This window comes from Megalobrama amblycephala, linkage group LG6 (genome assembly GCF_018812025.1).
Source record: "Megalobrama amblycephala isolate DHTTF-2021 linkage group LG6, ASM1881202v1, whole genome shotgun sequence".
In the NCBI taxonomy this organism is placed as follows: Eukaryota; Metazoa; Chordata; class Actinopteri; order Cypriniformes; family Xenocyprididae; genus Megalobrama; species Megalobrama amblycephala.
The window spans coordinates 28,486,738-28,505,326 of record NC_063049.1 but is presented as its reverse complement, the minus strand read 5'-3'; the positions used below and the strand labels follow the sequence as shown (position 1 = coordinate 28,505,326).

The 18,589-nt window shown below is 37.9% G+C and overlaps 1 protein-coding gene across 9 annotated transcripts in view; it reads left to right on the top strand.

Annotated features, from left to right (window-relative positions):
- Positions 1-18,589, top strand: part of epb41l5 (erythrocyte membrane protein band 4.1 like 5) — a 43,888-nt gene that overhangs the window by 1,588 nt on the left and 23,711 nt on the right. For all 9 annotated transcript variants that reach the window (XM_048193688.1, XM_048193686.1, XM_048193682.1 and 6 more), the window contains exons 3-10: positions 13,235-13,339; positions 15,053-15,095; positions 15,612-15,690; positions 15,778-15,822; positions 16,118-16,170; positions 17,295-17,415; positions 17,722-17,809; positions 17,921-18,009. In XM_048193688.1, the coding sequence (XP_048049645.1) occupies positions 13,235-13,339; positions 15,053-15,095; positions 15,612-15,690; positions 15,778-15,822; positions 16,118-16,170; positions 17,295-17,415; positions 17,722-17,809; positions 17,921-18,009 (623 nt within the window). The remainder of the gene's footprint in view (positions 1-13,234; positions 13,340-15,052; positions 15,096-15,611; positions 15,691-15,777; positions 15,823-16,117; positions 16,171-17,294; positions 17,416-17,721; positions 17,810-17,920; positions 18,010-18,589) is intronic.

Below are 18,589 nucleotides of genomic sequence, written 5' to 3'. Positions count from 1 at the left end.
TCCTTGGCATCAGTTTTCAGCCTGTACTCTGACAGAAACTTGTCCTTGCCTATTGGGTCACACTGATACTCCAGTATGCCAGAGAGAAAGCTCTCCATTGTTAATTGCTGTTTGAGGCTGAAAACCTGAGAAAGTGAAACTAGACATCTCTGTCTGGAGACTGGAGATGTGCTTGGCACTTATAACTTTACAAATAAAAGTCTTTATTCTCAATTTTGTAGTTATAATTACTTTGATTTGAACTGAGATTAGGAATTCCTTAAAAGAAGTTTTTTTTTATTTAGGAGTCAAGCATCCACATAAAATTTATTTGAGCTAAACACTCATAATTTATGTTTTCAGTACCATTTTCCACCCTCAACCTGATACTTGTCATTAAACAGGCTGTTTTTGCTGTTGTGCTTTTATGACTTTACACTGTTGTTGCGTGTGAATGAAATGAGAAGCTGTGTTCACAAGCTGAGGGTTTGTGGCCATTTTTCCTAAAGGTCATCTAAATAATATAAGACCTACTTTATCATATTTCATAGATTAATTTCTAAGGCCTCTAATTTATCATATTTACTGCTGAAAAACCTGTTGTACGCAATCTTCTACATGCCTAAGTTCTGTCATCAGAATGATATGATTTGTTCATGTTTTTTTAGCAAGCAAAAGGCCTTTTAGTATCTTTTTTTTTTTTTGCGAAACTATGCAGGACACTTGGGAGGGCGATAACTATTATTGTTATTAGACTACGTAAATATTGATTTATGTTGTTTTCAGTGATGCTGGATGATAATATGACACCAACAAGCTGTAAAAATGTTAATTTTAATTGGCTCTGTGTCTGGCACTCAATTTGATGTAACATGGGGCCTATTCAGTCATACTAAATATAATGAACTGAAACTGAATATAAATTTCCTTAACCAGTGACTACGGTATGCTACTCGTAACCTGCACCATTTCACTTTTGATGAGGTCCACACTGGCTCGGCTCTTTTGCCCTGTCCAGACATTAACGAAAACACCCTCTTGGCCTCTTCAAATGCATTGGTTGGTTATTTTTCCCTCTCTTGCTGGAACATTATGGTTGTGTGATTAGATTAAACCTCAATAATCCCAATTTGCAATTTTATTAATGTATTTAATTTATTAACTGTTTTTATTGTGGTATTGTAATTACAGGGGGAAGTAATACAGATAAAATTGAAATGCGGGACGGGACACTGCTTATGACTTGCAGGATATGGGACAAAGCTTCCAATTTCAGGACTGTCAGGACCGGGTGGTCACCCTATCACTATATCATACAGGGCTCTAGGGCTGGACGATTAATCGAAAAGTAATCAAAACCGAAATTCAGTTAATACTTCCCCCTTAAAAACATATTACCGTGTGTGTAGCCACGTGACTCCGCCCCGTCCAGTCAGTGGCATAAAAGCAACATGGAGGTGAACGCCGGTTCAACACATAGTGATGGCGCGCGAGCGGTGAGCCTTGCGTCTTCACTAAACTTTGTCAGTTGTGTTTGTTTTAAGGTTTGCCAGTTTGGACATTCAAGCAATTTTAGATGATTGGATGTATATTATTTCAAGCTACCGTGCTCACGCAGCTGCATTGTAGCATGAACACTCATACAAACAGTAGCTGTGCAAAACGTGAAGATCGCGTGCACAGAGAGGAACGCAGAAACTAGTCAGCGCTGTCCAGTGATTTATCATTAAAGTAGCTTAGAAACTCAAAACTTATTATAGCATATATTGTTTTACTTTTGAAGGAACTATTTACAACCCACAGCTTCACAATTAATAGAGAGACGGTATGACTAATTCACACACGCAATGACTCGTACTGGTACCTTGGTCGTGTTATGTTGCTTAACTATACCATGTGTATACAACTTACATTTGCACAAAACAAAAGACTGCGAATGCACACGCAAACTTATAGTCATGATGACGGTGTAACTCTAGCTGTAAAATGGTCCCAAACATAACTCTGGCGCACTCGCTTAATTTTTCCTCGTGTCTGCTTTACATGTTTCGCGGTTGCGAAATGAACCTGCTTAATCGATAAGTTTTATCGATTAAATGTATTATCGACAATTAATTGATTGTCGATTAATCGTAGGGCTATGCAATATGACCAAAATCTTATATCACGATACAGTGCTTTCCACAGGTTTGAAATATACTTGCGGTGGTAGCCGGGCGAAAAATCCTCCTATTACCCACGGCACAAAAATGGTCTACTACATGTGACAAACAAATAATGTGTGATTTTTAACAGTATTTTTATTTATTGAAATTAATTTTAATTACATAGCATATTACATTTAATAACATACTAATATTATGCATTATTATGCATTGTAAATTATGGAAAATTACAGCATTTAAATGGTTCACCTTTTCCTATGCTCTCCTTGCTGTCATATAGTGTCTCTCTCAGTGAATGGGACACAGATTTTACTAGTAAAATGTATAAAATGAATAATATATGTGTCAAATAATGTTCTTAGTCTTTTCTTCCTGTGGGAGAGACTACAATAATTTACTATGAATTAAATGGAAATCAAATTAAATACAATTTATTGTGTAACCAAAATACCTATTAATCCCAAAAGAAAAAGAAAAACTTAGCGTGTGACTTTTAATTATAAACAAGCCCGAAATACACAGGTACTCTTATTTTGAAATGTCTGTACTATTGCAGGCTGATCCTTCAGATTCTTACAATCGTCTAAAACATTTTATATAAAGGCCATAAAGTAGACTTTGTAATAATTCATCAACTTGAGTTCATTAGCAATCGCTTGGCATAAATCTGCACTTTTCATTGATTGAGAATCACTTTGAAGCAGACTTGAAGCGCTGTTGCGCGAGCTTGTAGAACACGCAACAGCGCCGCCTTGTGACTTTGCAAAATGCAGCGCCCGTGGGAATGTCAGCGGGAGTAAACAGTTCTGACGCACGTAACGAGCAGGTATGAAACGACTAGTTTATCGATCGCGGATGGTTTCATTATCTTGCGCGGATATAAAAGTATAAGAGGATAAAAATAATAAAAGCAAAAATGTGTCTCCAAATATACTTGGGCGGCCGTTATTATACGTGGGCGGCCCGCCCAAGTAAAGTCTATGTGTGGGAAGCACTGCGATATAAGTAATTTTATATCACGCGATATAGTTATTTTTGCTTTAAATACGATTATTTATGATATCAAAATTTTCCATATCATTGAAAATTCATAATTATCATCAATTTCGATATAATTAAAAAAATTAATACCAGCCTAAAAAACTCTCAAGCTTACTGAAGACAAATAAACTGTGATAAGGAAAGAACAAAGAAAACAAACTACAATAGAACAAAGACAGATGAAATAGACCTACATGAAAAAACTTCAAGCACTGGAAAATGTATAAAGTAATCAAAGGTATAAAAAACATTGCATAGACTTTACTGTGTAAATTAAATATACATTTATTCTTATTAAAGTTACAAAAGCAAGAAGTGAGAGATTTTCTCTTTTTTTTTGTTGTTGTTTGATTAGCATTAATAATGACAGCAGGTAAATTTGGATGCTGTCTCTTTAAGACTGACTGCACTGATCCATTAACTCGAGCCTTGTCTTTCTCAACTGAACCTTCACTTAAGACATAAATGGCTCTAACTTCCTTCCACTTAAGAGGAGTTGTGCACTTTTTATTTTAATATATTTCTTTACATAAATACTATTTTCTACTTAAAAGCTATAATTTCGTTATTTTACTAACCCAACTAATGACTCATCCAGGCTTTCCAATAGGTTGCATCTAGCAAAGTGAACATGTTGGTATTTCTGGCCAGAAACACTGAAATTTAAACATGGTCTATGTATGTATTAAACATGGTCTATGTACACTGACCACGTTTCGGTCTGAGTGTTGTTCCTGTTTTCTTGTTCTTTGTTGTTCTTCTGTGTTTTAATAAATTTGTGTTATCAGAATCACCTTCATTCTTTCATTTGATTTGACATTATGGCCAAGGAAAATTGTCTTTAAAGGTATTTATTAACCAGACAAAAGTTAATTGACGTTCACTGATTTATATCTTAAACTGCCGCTTCAGTGCAGTATAGCCACAGAGCTATGTAACAATGAGCACGATCTCCCAAGACACTACAATAGGCTACTAATAATTCATTAATAACGGCTGTTTTCTTGTACAAAATTAAATATTTTAAGTTAAATGTACAGTGTTAGACATGTAAAAAAGACAAGATTCTAACAATGTAAAGATCAAATGCCTGACACGGTATTTTCACAGACTAACACACGTCACGTCTCTGGCATAGACTACAGTATTTAAAATAGCATATGTGCATTAGTTATATTCTCAATTTAATTTACAGAGCAATTCCTGCAAAGATTTTAGGTTAACTATAGTCTATAGAAGAGACTAGGATTAGTGTGTGTATTATTTTACAGTCTATGGTGTTGACTCGCAAGACTCGCAGCGGAGTGGGGGCGGGGGCGTGGCATCACGATGGTGTGTCTCCATCGTGATGTCGGTCAGCCATCATGATGGACGATGAAATCGGCACAACCCTACTTATAACTCTTTTAACATCAAGCACGTCCCAATCTCATTCATGTATTTCATCACTCTGAATAGTGCAATATATTTACATACTATGATATATAAGATATAGCAAAATCTCTAACGATAGACATTTTATTCTGTGGTAACGATATATATCGTCATATCGCACATCCCTAATTAATCATTAGCATCCCTGTGTTATAAATAAAAAAAACTCTTTGAAAAACTTTTTGAATTTTTACCTCAGTATGTTTCTTCTTTGAGTTTCTTTATGCTGTTATGCTCATTTGTTTTGGTTTCTCCAAAGAGACAGGCAGTGCAAGCCTCAACAGCGTGACCTTGTTACCAGAAATATCAATCGGCGTTTACACTGAGTGTAATAAAATCAGTATCATTCTTGTGTTTCGATGCTTCCCTAGTTTTTTTTGTCTCCTGAAGTTTTAATTAGGCTACTTGTCTAGTCAGGCAAGTAAAATTCTCTTTCAAAAAATCCCCTTCAAAAAGTCCCGGACAAGCGTTAATGTCGAGCCCTGATCATACTATGTGAACCATAAAAGCCTGATGATATCAAATATGATACAAAACATACATATGCAAGCCTTGTGTAGATTCTTTTATATTTATACTCAAGGTTTAATAAACTGTTCAGTTTCAAAACAATTACATTTTTTGAACTATTATTTCATATGTCAGGCTTTTACAGGGTTAATGGTTGCGCTAATGTGCAAAAAAAAAAAAAAATCTGTTGTGTATGGAAAACAATAGGTTACTTGCGTAACCCCGGTTCTCTGATAGCATTAAGTGAGGTGTCTCACTGTGGGATACGCCCCTTCTGCGTATTCCTCAGAAGCCCTATTTGTGTCTGGGAGTGGCCTCCCCACCCCTCAGTATAAAGGGAGCGACACAACGTCACTAAGACATTCAAAATGAGCATACCTCTTCCTCGCTTCGCTTCGCACAGTGATCTGGTGAGACACCTCACTTAATGCTATCAGAGAACCGGGGTTATGCAAGTAACCTATTGCTCTCTGTCAAGCATACGTTTCGATGTCTCACTGTGGGATATCCTAACTCCCGTATTGCCAGATAGCCTGCCTCGAAGTCTCCTGCCAACCACAATTGCTGCATCTGGGGCTGAATGAGTCATGACTCGTGGCTCACTTTCCTACACACAAAACTGCATGTGCTAAAGTTTGAGCTGTAACATCCAGTTTATAAAACCTTGCAAAAGTATGCGGTGAAGACCAACTCGCCACTTCACAAATATCCTGTATCGTGACTCCTTTAAATAGAGCCCACGAAGTTGACATTCCCCTTGTCGAGTGCGCACGTAACCCAGGAGGGGACACAAGACCCTTACTGGAATATGCCAATGAAATTGCTTCCACTATCCAGTGCGATAAACGTTGCTTTAGTAATCGGCTTCCCCGTACGAGGTTTCGTCCAAGATACGAAAAGCTGATCACTCTCCCTGAACCCTCTGGTTCTTTGTGTATAAATGCGCAAAGCACGCACTGGGCACAATGCATTTAACTTTTGCTGTTCTGATGAAGCAAAAGGTGGTGGATAAGAGGAATGATAGCACTAACTATTTTGGGCATGAATGCAGGATTGGGTTTCAGAACTACCCCTGCATCACCAATTTTCTCACCCTGTCTTCCGACAGTCGCGCTTTGAACGTCACCGAGTTCAGTGACAGCCCCAGATGTTATAGACTGCGTAGGAATTAAAACTAAAAAAAAACTAAAAAAGTTTCTGTATATGTTCCAGAAGCATAGCTGTGTGTTCTTTCGCTTCTCGCTCTGACCGAGCTGTCACCAGCCAGTCGTCTATGTAAGTAGCTAGACGAATGCCTTTCTCTCTGAGCGGGGTCAGGGCCACTTCTGTACATTTTACAAACACTCTGGGGCTGTACTGCGCATGCGTGGGAACTTAGCGCTTGAACAGAGTTTAAGCGTCTCATCATCTCTAAAGGAGCAATAACTCCCCGAGGTGATGTTATACTGTGTTCTGTTAATATGTTTTGCAACATTTTTTGGGGAATTATGTTTTGCAATATGTACTGGGAGTACAGTGAAAACTTTGAGTTTTGAACATGAAAAGTGCTTGTGACTTGTGGGTGGGTGTGCACCACTGCACCATCTCTTGTCCTTTTCACTGCTGTGCTTCCCCTGGCCCAACCGGGCTCCGATTTCCACACAGAACATCTGGGAACTTTGAAACTCGTCCCTTGTCGAACGCTGAACATCTGGGGGTCGGGAGCTCGCGAACAGGAGGGCTGTGGGCTCCTTTCCCCGGGGAAGACCCCATAAAACTGCTGCCTTCTTCCTCCTCGCTCCCTGAGTGTGGGAGTGAGGATGAGGTTGAGGAGCTGGCTGGACCGTCTGAGCTGTAGCAGGTGGGAAGTTCTTTCTAGGTCAGGCAGTTCTCTGTTCCGGGACTCCGCTGTGACCCGCTGCATTTACATTCGTCTCTGCCGTCTAGGAATGCGATGGCTGGGAGGTGGGCGGGCCGTAACTTGTGCGAAGGTCTGCCAAGGTGGCGGAGGGGGTGCAGCCTGCATCTTTCTAGGCATACAGAGCTGCAAAGCCTCATCATCCCTTTTCTTTTCCTCGCATCTCTTTTGCATCAGTGTCAGAGTCGAGCCAAAAATGCCCTCTGCGACCACCGGTGCGTCCAGGATGGCTTCTTTTTCCCTGTCAGAGGGATTCGCCAAATTAAGCCAACTTCCTCTCTCTTGGATGACCATTGTGGCCATGGCCTTGCCCGTGGCTTGAACCGTGCATCTCTGAAGACGCAGAGAAAGATCAGTAATGACACAGATCTCTTCCCAGTGCGTCTGACCTGCCGTGGCCGACGCTTCGTCCTGCAATTCCGCTTGGTACTCGGTCAGCATAGAGATTGCATTCAGAGTCTGATAGAGAGAGCGACTGCCTTATAAGTGCGTTCCATCATGCTCGACTGGAAACGGTCTGCTTTGGATGGCAATGTTGGATTCGCAGCCGCCGCATTCGGAGAAGCCCTTCTTTCTCCATTTCCTCCACATTGAGAGCGGATTCTCCCTGCACAGACAATTTGCTGGTGAATGGTTTGTCCTTCCAGGTTACAGCAACTTCTTCCAGGAGCTCTGGAAACACAGGAAGGAGCTGCCGTGCTGCCGGTTTCACCCTCGGCAGCCTCTTACCCTCGTAGCGAGACTTTGCAGTCTCTGCTACCACGGTCGGCCATGGAATGTTTAGTTTCTCTGCAGCGCATTTGCACACATCTTGCAGATCAACACTGAGAAGCGGGGATGGTGCCCCTCCCGCATCTTCTGTGGATCCCGCAGCGGCGAGGGGTAATACCGAGTGTGCAGGGGGAAGGAAAGGGGAGTCCTCGAAATCCTCCTCTTCCTCAGAGAGGAAGTAATCCGATTGTCCCTCTTCCTCGAAATCGAGCACGTCCTCCTCATCGTCCGTGCTGAGCACATTGGGCAGAGGGACGCAAACATCGAGCTGTTCACCCCAAGATAAAGCTGCCGTGGTGGGCAGCTCTATAGGAATGGGTATAGTTGGAATGGGGCTAGGTGACATGAGGGGATCCTGGCCTGACAGGCTAGCTTGCGACGAAGGCTCTTCATAGTGAAGCACGCACAGTGTTCACAGTAGCCGTGGTTATCGATCGCCAATTGGGCATGTTTCAGCCCAAGACATGCAGAGCAGACCTGGTGTGTCTCCTTGCATGAAATTTTGTTCCTGCATGAACAAAGTCGCACAGCATCTCCCTCACTAGCCGGAACAGTCTGCATTACTGCAGCCATCGTTTTAACAAACAATTCTTGCAATCGAAGTCAGGCAAAAAATGGCGTGGTGGCCAGTCGTTCACCCAGGATTTCATAGGCTTCTGGTGTGAAGCGAGACGAGGTTTTTGAATGTCTTAGTGATGTTGTGTCACTCCCTTTATACTGAGGGGTGGGGAGGCCACTCCCAGACACAGCGTCACGTCTGCCAGCCAATTGGGGCTGGTGTAATATAATAGGGCTTCTGAGGAATACGCGGAAGGGGCGTATCCCACAGTGAGACACCCAAACGTATGCTTGAAAGAGAACGTGAAAAGCCCAACACTTCAAAAGTGGGAAGAAACAACGCTACCCATTTGAACTGCTTTGAGTGGATCAATTATTTATAAAACTGTTCAAATTTCATTTTTTTTTTCCCTGTTTGTTTCAGAATTATCAAGATCAAGGAAAATTTTGTCTCATGATATGAGCCCTTAAAGTACTTTTGATTTTGTTTAGTCCCTGACTTAAATGATATTTCCATTATTACATGAGTTTGACTTCCAAAACTGAATGATGATGATTCAGGATGTTTCTTCAAGCTCATGTCTCAAAGATGTGTGTCAGTCTGTTTAATGATTAGTTGTAATACCATCAACCCTCTTGTAGCATGTGGTCATTAGAGTGTGTGGACAGTGAATTACTTCATCCCCTCAGCTTCTTAATGCCTCTCTTTACACTGTGGTTGAGCCTCTGGCAGGAATTTCTCCGACCTCCACCTGAATGTGTTCGGTATGATGTATGACTGTGTGAGTGTGTTGTTAAACTCATGAGTATTTTGCATTTCTCATCTCCATTCCTAACTAAAGTTCACTATTTCCACTGACTGATGTATTAGTAATTTTTTTTTCTTCTGTATTACAGTATAACACATTTAGTAGGTTCCCTTGGCGATGCCATTGTATTTTTTAAACGGTAGTATCGTCAGTACCATAAGGAATGTTGTATGTGTGGCGTTGACTGTCTGCTGTGCCCTGTGTAGTAAATGCTCTGTAGATTTAGCGCCTTATTGTTTCCTGATGCTTCAGTTAATTTTGCAATGAGATAAAGTTGCACTTGCACGTTGTTGTTCGCAGTGCGTTTTATCTGGAGAAAGGGTCTGAAATTCACTTAATTAACATCATAAAATCTTTATACAAGAATGAATTTTCACAGTTTTTCCGTTGCTCATTTGACCAATTCTGGAAAAGATTAAATAGTTTGTTTCTAGAAACATCTTTGCGAACACGATTCAGACAAATGCAATTCCGTTCATCAATAAGCTATAGCGGGTCTGCATTCGGTTCTTATCGATCATATCAATCGTAATTTTATAATTATAAATGTATTATATGCTTTAATATACATACTGCTCTCCAGTCAGGGTTAGATATATAATCTGTTTTTGAACAAATTGGGTGAGTCACTGACTCACTAATCCATTCATTAAGACATTTGCTTCGTTCCTGAATGAATCAGCTGTTTTGAACGAATCGGTTGAATGATTCATTGACTTAATCATTAACACTTGCTGCCACCTACTGACGACTTTAGTCTCCCATCTAAAAGTAGGCCTATTCTATCATTTTTTTCCGCAAACATTTTTATTTCTATATTCAGATTTTTATATTTGAAACATTAGTGTCATAACATTATTTATGCAATTGTAATTGAAGTGTAAATGCATAAATGCTACATCATAATGTCAGTTCATACAGCTTCTGTGCAGTGCTAAGATGAATTTTGTTTACAATGATTCATTTGATTTGCAATAAAAGCCTGTTATTCATTCTCATTAATGAAGTATTCAGAGAACAATCTGGTCTGTTTTCATGTTTGGTTCATTTTGTATACTGCATGGTATCACGATACTACTTGGTATTGTGATACTTCAGCTGGTATAGTATCGTAAGACATTTTTATGGTATCGTGACAACCCTAATAGTGACCAATTGGCACGAATCAGTGGTTTGCAACTCTTTTGACTCCACTTTCTGAATGCAACATAGTGTGGTCATGTCACAATATTGCAAACTGGTTTATATAGACTTTTTTTTCTTTTTAAATCACAGTACATAGAACGCTACAATACATGTGGTGATTTGGAGCTCATTCACGGTTGAGGTTAGCTTAAATTAAAGGCTTAAATATATGTGTCTTGGGGGCATCAATTTCAGCTACTTAATATGTGCTCTTGCACCCATGTATTTCAATGTTACATTTTTATTTAGTTGTCTAGCATCTTATTAATTCAGTGAGGAAGGTCTAATAGATATTAGCTGTTTACTGAAGGCACTGGATTTTGTTCATCTGGTTTGATAAGGATCACTGCAATCTCTGGGCTGGTCACTCTAAATTACTGATGGTGGCCTCTTTGAGGCTTGGGAAGGAAATAGTCACTGCAAGCGGGATCCACATGCCATAGTAGTTTACGCTAAGATCTTAATCTGCCTTTATTTTTGCTTTGTTCTTATTTTAGATAGCTGGCACTATTTTGTTGTTGTGTTAAAGATTCCCTCTGATCTGTCATACACAAGGGAATGATGAGCATAAACTGAACTAGTGATGACTGATAAATTAGAGGATCTTGATGAGTTCTAAACTTCATAACCAAGAGTAAACAATTCCATCAAATGAGCAGATGCCAGTCTAAATAACTAACTTTTAAGGAGTAGTGCAAGTTATCAATTTATTCCAACTCATGCTTTTCCAAATGCATATGACTTGCAATAAAGTTTTTTTTTTTTTTTTTTTTTTTTTTTGGTACAACATTAATACTACATTTTTTTTTTTTCACAATGAATGAGTGTATTTAAAAAAAAAAAAGGGGAGCATCATTAATTTTTTTATTTTTATTTTAAGTAAACTTGAATTGTTTTTAAAGACAGACTTTTTTTTTTCTGGTCTCTTCTTCACACAAATTAAGCAAAGTACAGAAGACAAACCACTCTAGACAGAGAGAGACGACAAACCTATTCTATAGTACTCTGCTGATGAGAAAGAAGAGACATAAATATCTTTACAGTTTGCAAGCTGCACAAACATGCACTGACCATCTGGTGCATCTCCAAGGAAAAGCCTTTCAAACAGTCACCTTGGATACCCATAAATGTTGAATCGATGTTTCACTACCCAGTATGGAGGTGGATGATTCAAGTTCAATTAATTTTCTGGCTTGACATGTATGTTCTCTCACTCTTGAGGAGTGAAGTGCAGCCCCGCACAGGAAAGCCCAATGCCACAAATCATTAGTACCCTTTAGGGCTTGGTCAACCTGTTTGTTTAGTGAGATTGACTAGTTTATTGACACTGTTTTCGAAGCTCTTATATTTTTGTGGTAGAGTTTGGTAGTGCTTCTCAGAGATAGTTTTAGAGTGCTGACAGTGGACTGTTTTTATTAGAAAAGCTGTGATCTGATATTTGAAGTGGTGGTATGGGTGGTAAGGGGATGCATTTAGGAACAGCTTCTTAGAGAGTTAACCATACTGTGAAACACATCAGCATGGTGAATTTATTTATGAAAAAAAAAATCACCTTTTAACCCCACTACTACTTGCATCAGAGCACCACTTTTTATCATTTTTTTTTAAACAGACTATCTGTGCAAACAGCCCACTAACCTAGTAATAATAGTTGCAAATGACAAATAATACCTACTGAGAGAGGGTGGTAGATTTGGGTTCAGAACAAGCAATCAAACCAAGTGTTACTTTCTGTCCTGCTTGCTGGAAGCAGACTGAGGAATGTAACTGCGCCTCCAAAGGCTGTATGTTGGCCTAGCAGCCTGGAAAACCTCAGCAGAACAATGTGAGTCCTGAGCCTGGGGTTCACTCAAGCACACAATAGACTCTTTGTCTGCATTCTTGCAGCTCGCTGGGATGCTTTGTACACTATGCCAACTTACTGGGGCCTGCGTGAGCATCCGGTGCTGAGCGCCCGGACTACGGCTAAACCGGCCTTCCCAACTTGGAGCAAAGCAGTTGGGTGAGATGCTGGTCTTTGGTTTATACATGGAGATGCTAGCATGTATGTAGCTGTCCATAAACTACTACTTTGTGTACTGAAAGATAAAGGTAAAGATAAAGGTGTTTAGATTAGATTAGATTATCTGAAATCAAGAAATTTAAATTTATAACTTGCTGATTTACACCAGAGCGTCCATGAAGTGGCCCCCATTGTTAATCATCTCTAGTAGTAACATTTATCATTTGCTTAAATCCAGCCGTGTGAAATGTTTGACTATTACTCTTTTTGTTTATGTTTTTTGTGGTCATGTGTCAGGGGCTTCCTTCGTTGTAAAGACAGACTGTGGTTCATTGGTTCGTCAAGATGCAGAACAAATGGTTAGAAATGGTTTGAATTCAGGCACATTTGAAGTCAAGTAGTTATGCTGTTGCTGAGTTATCGTGGTTAAGACAGAAGAGCTCTTCTTACAGTTTGGAAATTTGGATTTTGTGCGCTAAAGTGCTGAGGGTCTTTATGTCCCATAGATGAGTGGAGTCAAGTGTTTACATTTAAATGGAACATTTAAACTTATTTTAAAGGTTTTGCTTTAGATGTGTGTGTGTGTGTGTGTGTGTGTGTGTGTGTGTGTGTGTGTGTGTGTGTGTGTGTGTTTTTTTTTTTTTTTTTTTTTTTTTTTTTTTACAGATATAGAAACAAAACTATGTAGAACTAAAACTACAGCCAAGTTAGAGTGGCCTGCTTGGCCAGACCTTATCCACTGCAGTTCCAATATGCATATCTATATTATAAACAAAAATGAAATTTGCATTAGTACTTTATTACATAATATTAGTTTAAATGCTACAACTGAAAGCCACTATTGACTGTTAGGATTTAAATCATGTTCTCTCTCTCTCTCCAGAAAAAAGCCAAAGGTGCAGAGCTGTTTGAACAGATCATGTACCACCTGGATGTTGTTGAGAAAGATTACTTTGGCCTGCGCTTCATGGATTCAGCCCAAGTACCGGTAAGAGCAAAAGGATTTCTAGAAAGTGGATGCAAGATGTGCTTTGATATGTGTTGATATGTCATCTGATTTAATCATTATTTTCCTGTTTATTTGATCATTACGTTCCTGTTTATTACTGTAAAGCTGCTTTGAAACAATCTATTTTTTATAAAGCTCTACATTTAATATAGCTGCAAGCAGTAATGATTGAGCCCAAGGTTTAGAGAGACTGTGCACGTTAGGCAGTATGCATTTGAAGTGGGTAAATATAAAAGATCTATGTCAAAGTCACTTGAATGCGCCAAATTTACTGCACCCAGCTAGTGCCACTATGACTGTGAACCACAATAGCCACATCCATGCGATAATTTAAATTTAGATTAATTTCTAGTGGTCATCCGCTATATATCGCCAAGGCCGATATGTTGGCTGATGTTTGGCATTTTTAAAATATCGGCATCGGTTTATGTGTTAGAAGCGACTTTTATTTTGATGCTGTGTCAAACTTTTATTTTGAGAAGTTTGGCCCAGAATTTTCATTTCGGTGCAGAATTACTAAAAGGCTTTGTTGATTTCCATTTTCCTTTTATTCATTTATTGCACACTTATCCAAAGCTGCTTACAAATAAGGGATACTGCGGCATTTCACATTCAATTTGCAGGGGAGTTATTTGGAGGTAGGGGGGTTACTAAAACGTATGTTTATTAAACAGCATTGTGAAACTGGCAGCCAGTGAAACGTCAACTCCTAGTCTCATCAATACCGAACACGTTGCCTGATGTTGTATGGCAGTCCTCATGACTGGGTGGTCTTCATGATTTGGTTTGAGTCAAACAGAACTCCCAAAATTCCTGACAAGTTTGGATGCTGCTTTTATTACCGTACCTAGCTAAATTTGACAAGGAAGATTCTAGATTTGGTGCATTCCCTGCTTGCATTGTAGATGCAAGTGTTGTTACTGCAAAATCACTGAAATTCAGGAGCTTTTCCTTAATTGCATTTGTTAAACATTGTCATTTTTTGCAGTTTCATTTGCTTGAACTATTCTGATGGTTTCTTTTGTAGAATAAGTAGTCATCATTTATTAACTTCTGTTCAGCTGAATAAAAAGAACTCCAGGATGCACATTCTAATAAACTTTCATTATTGACACTTATGTAATTTTAAGAGTGATAAAATATTAAATCTGCTAAAGAGCAGCAGACAGAGCTCAGGCTAGTGCAGAGGAAAGCGGGAGGGAAGAGTGTGTAAGGAATGTGTGGGAGAGATTGAGACACTATATTCTTCCATCAGCATGAGTGCCTCCACCCTTCCTCCCCCCATCACTCCCTCCACATTGTTCATGCATCACCCCGCTATAGCAGCCCAGCTCAATAGACAGGACAGAATTTTCTAGTGTGTTCAGACGGCTCAAAGCAGACCAAAGTGGCTGATGATTTTTATTTATTTATTTATTTTTTAATTTTTAAAATTTTTTTATGTTGTTAAATGTTAATAATATCTTGAATAAACACATCAAAAAGACTACATAAGACTGCTGTTTTTATATTCAGAAAATTAAAGGTTTTCCATATCAAGCAAATGATGCGTTTCTTTCTTTTTATTTATATATAAAAAAAAAAAAAAAAAAAAATATATATATATATATATATATATATATATATATATATATATATATATATATATATATATATATATATTTTTTTTTTTTTTTTTTTTTTTTTTTACAGCATTGGCTTGATGTCACCAAAAGCATCAAAAAACAAGTCAAAAGTAAGTAAAATGCTATTTTCTTACTACTGAACTCAATTGTGCAATTATGTTTGATGTTTTGATTATATAAGCAACATTATGAAGGGTGTTTTGGTGATTTAAATGATAGAGGCCTGATACACTCGAACACTCCTTCATAGAGAATTATCCATGGTTATTCACTCAGAAACTCTGTTTCAAAACCTTGTAGGCTAGCATTGCACTATCTAGGAAGGAAGCTCATAAGGCTTTGAAACAGAACAACATTTTTAGTTAGTCTTCCTGAGTACTCTCAGAAATAACTGTTTGTATAACGCTTAACGCTTAACTGTGTATGTGAAGGGCAGTTAATAATGAACCATGAAATGGAAACTCTGTATCTCATCATGCATGACATTCTTTCTGAAATTCCATTTCTATTCTGCAATCTTAACTTTTTTTAACGTTAACTTTTTAAACCACAACAAGCGTTATACTTGTGCACTGCAGACTCAAGCATTTTGCTTTGTTTGACGTGTCTATTATGCCCTGTTTCAGTTGGACCACCATATTGCCTCCATATGAGAGTAAAGTTCTACTCCTCAGAGCCCAACAACTTGCACGAAGAGCTAACAAGGTTCATCACCTGTTTATACAATTAACAAACTACTAATATTTACTCAATTGTTTTACTCAATTCCTTTGTCTTCATTATCTTTTGCAGATACCTTTTTGTACTACAGTTAAAGCAGGACATTCTCAGTGGAAAGTAAGTGAAGTTGTTTTGAATTGTGTCCTAAAAACATCTTGACATTTGTCTACTTATTACTATTATTTAAAAGTTGTATTATGCTTTTGATTTTAGAATTTATAATTGTATTCTTGCACTATACAGCCAGTGTTATTAAGGGCATTGCAGCAAAACCTTTTACATCTAACAGAATCCGTGATAAATTTCTCATTGTTACGAAACACTTTGAAAAATGCTTTTTTTTTTTTTTTTTTAAACCTGAATGTTTTTATGACTTTTAGTAATTATGCTGTGATCATCTTGTTTAATCTAGGTTAGAGTGCCCGTTTGAAACAGCAGTGGAGTTGGCTGCGTATGCTTTACAGGGTAAGTGACAGAACTGGATGTTTTTTAAATTTGTTTAGAAGTACTATGATTTATACTACTGTTCAAAAGTTTGGGGTTACACTTATTTGATAAAAAAAATACAGTAAAATATAATATTTTGAAATATTATTGTAAGTGTTTTCTATTTTAAAATATGTTGAAGTGTAAATTATTCCTGAAATGGCAAAGCTGAATTTTCAGCATCATTACTCCAGTCTTCATTGTCACTTCAAGATTGATCCTTCAGAAAGCATTCTAAAATGCTTGATTTGGTGCTCAAGAATTATTTATTATTGTCAATGTCAAACACAATTGTGCTGCTTAATATTTTTGTGAAAACCATGACAAATGTTAAGGATTTTTTTTTATAAAGTTTGAAAAACAGCATTTATTTGAAAATAGTTATTTGAAGTAAAAATTATAAATGTCTTGATCAATTTAATGTGTCATTGCTGAATAAGTTTTCATTTCTTTCAAACTTTTGAACAGTAGTGTATATTACAGTATATTACACATTCTTTTCATTTCAAGGGGTAATTTGATGAGAGATCAATTTCCCAGCTTGTTGTGAACTTTGAACATTTTGGTCAGAGAGAGAGAGAGAGAGAGAAAGAGAAAGAGAGTGACAGTGGTTTTGCAAAATTTCTCTTTCATTCTCAAAAGTAAATGACTCATTAGTGTGGGTCTGAAAGAAAGGGCTCCTTATCACCCTCCTCCTACTGTGCTCTGATCTTCTACATAAATGCACCACATTCTGCTGGCATTTAGCAGCTTTTTTTTTTTTTTTTTTTTTGGGGGGGGGGGGGGGAACATGGTTATGTAATCTCAAGTTAGGAGAGTGAGGATAATGTGTTTTATCTGTTGGAGAGAATGATTTGTCCTGGTTCTCTCTAATTATGATATTTTCATAATTTCACCACTGTAGCTGCTGTGGAACAACTTGAACTGAGTTGTAACATGACAACAAAAGCCGCAACCAGTTGCAATTCTTTTCTTCAAAAATTGGTACAGATCAGGCCATGATGGAGCATTCAGTCCTGATAACTAATTTTTATATTTAAAAAAACAAAAATCACCTAAATGCTACAAACATTGTTGCTGATATGTAGCATTTTACCTTTCAGCTGAACTGGGCGATTGTGACCCTGCTGATCACGGACTTGACCTAGTGTCAGAATTCCGCTTCACCCCAAACCAGACGGAAGACATGGAAGTAGATATCTACAATGCCTGGAAGGAGTGCAGGTATAAATGAGAGAGCTCATTCTATGAAAACATACACATAATGACTCTTTTTAAGCCGGTGCTTAGAGAGGAAATCTAAATGTAAAGCAGGTAGATAAATTTCAATGTGTGGGTCATCACCTCTAACTCTTCTTGGATCTCTCCTGTCTACAAAGCTCTACTGTTGACCCTGAACACTTCATATGCGATTTATGACCCATCACTGTAACCTTGACAAGCTATAATCAACAGCAGATGTGCAGCAGCTCGGGTTGTTACATTTTTCTTTATATTTTGTTTTACCCTGTTTGTTTGCTGGTGTTGCAGGGGCCAGACACCAGCACAAGCTGAGATAAACTACCTGAATAAGGCCAAATGGCTGGAGATGTATGGGGTGGACATGCATATGGTTAAGGTATTCATTTAAAGCATTTATTAGTTTGTTAAAATCGGGACATTGAGGGGGACTCTCTTCAATCCAGATATATCTAGAAACTTATCTGTTCTTTGTTACCTCCTCCTCCAGGCACGCGACGGAAATGAATACAGCCTGGGTTTGACCCCCACTGGAGTGCTTGTGTTTGAAGGGGAAACTAAGATTGGCCTCTTCTTCTGGTAAGCGCTCCCTCACAAGCTCTTCATAGCTGCAGTGTGTAATTTCTTCACCACTAGCAGCAACAAGGGGGATTTTTATAAAGTTTTATAAAATTTAAGGCTATAATAAAAGTCTTAAAGCTGCAGTCCATAACTTTTTTTTTTTTTTGGTTAAAAATTATCCAAAATCAATTTTTGAGCAAGTACATAACCAGCCAGTGTTCAACACTATCTCCTTACATTAGCCCGATTCTCAACATTAAAGGATTAGTTCACTTTCAAATTAAAATTTAATTTTATATTAATAATTTAATATAAATTAGGGCTGTCAAACGATTAATCACGATTAATCGCATACAAAATAAAAGTTTGAGTTTGCCTAATACATGTGGGTGTACTGTGTGTAATTATTATGTATATATAAATACAAACACATCCATGTATATATTTGAGAAATATTTACAAGTATATGTATTTATTTATATTTTTATATAATTTATATTATATATAAATACATTTTTTGTACATAAATAACATATTTCTCTTAAATATATACATTAATTTGTGTGTATTTATATATACATATTATTTACACACATTA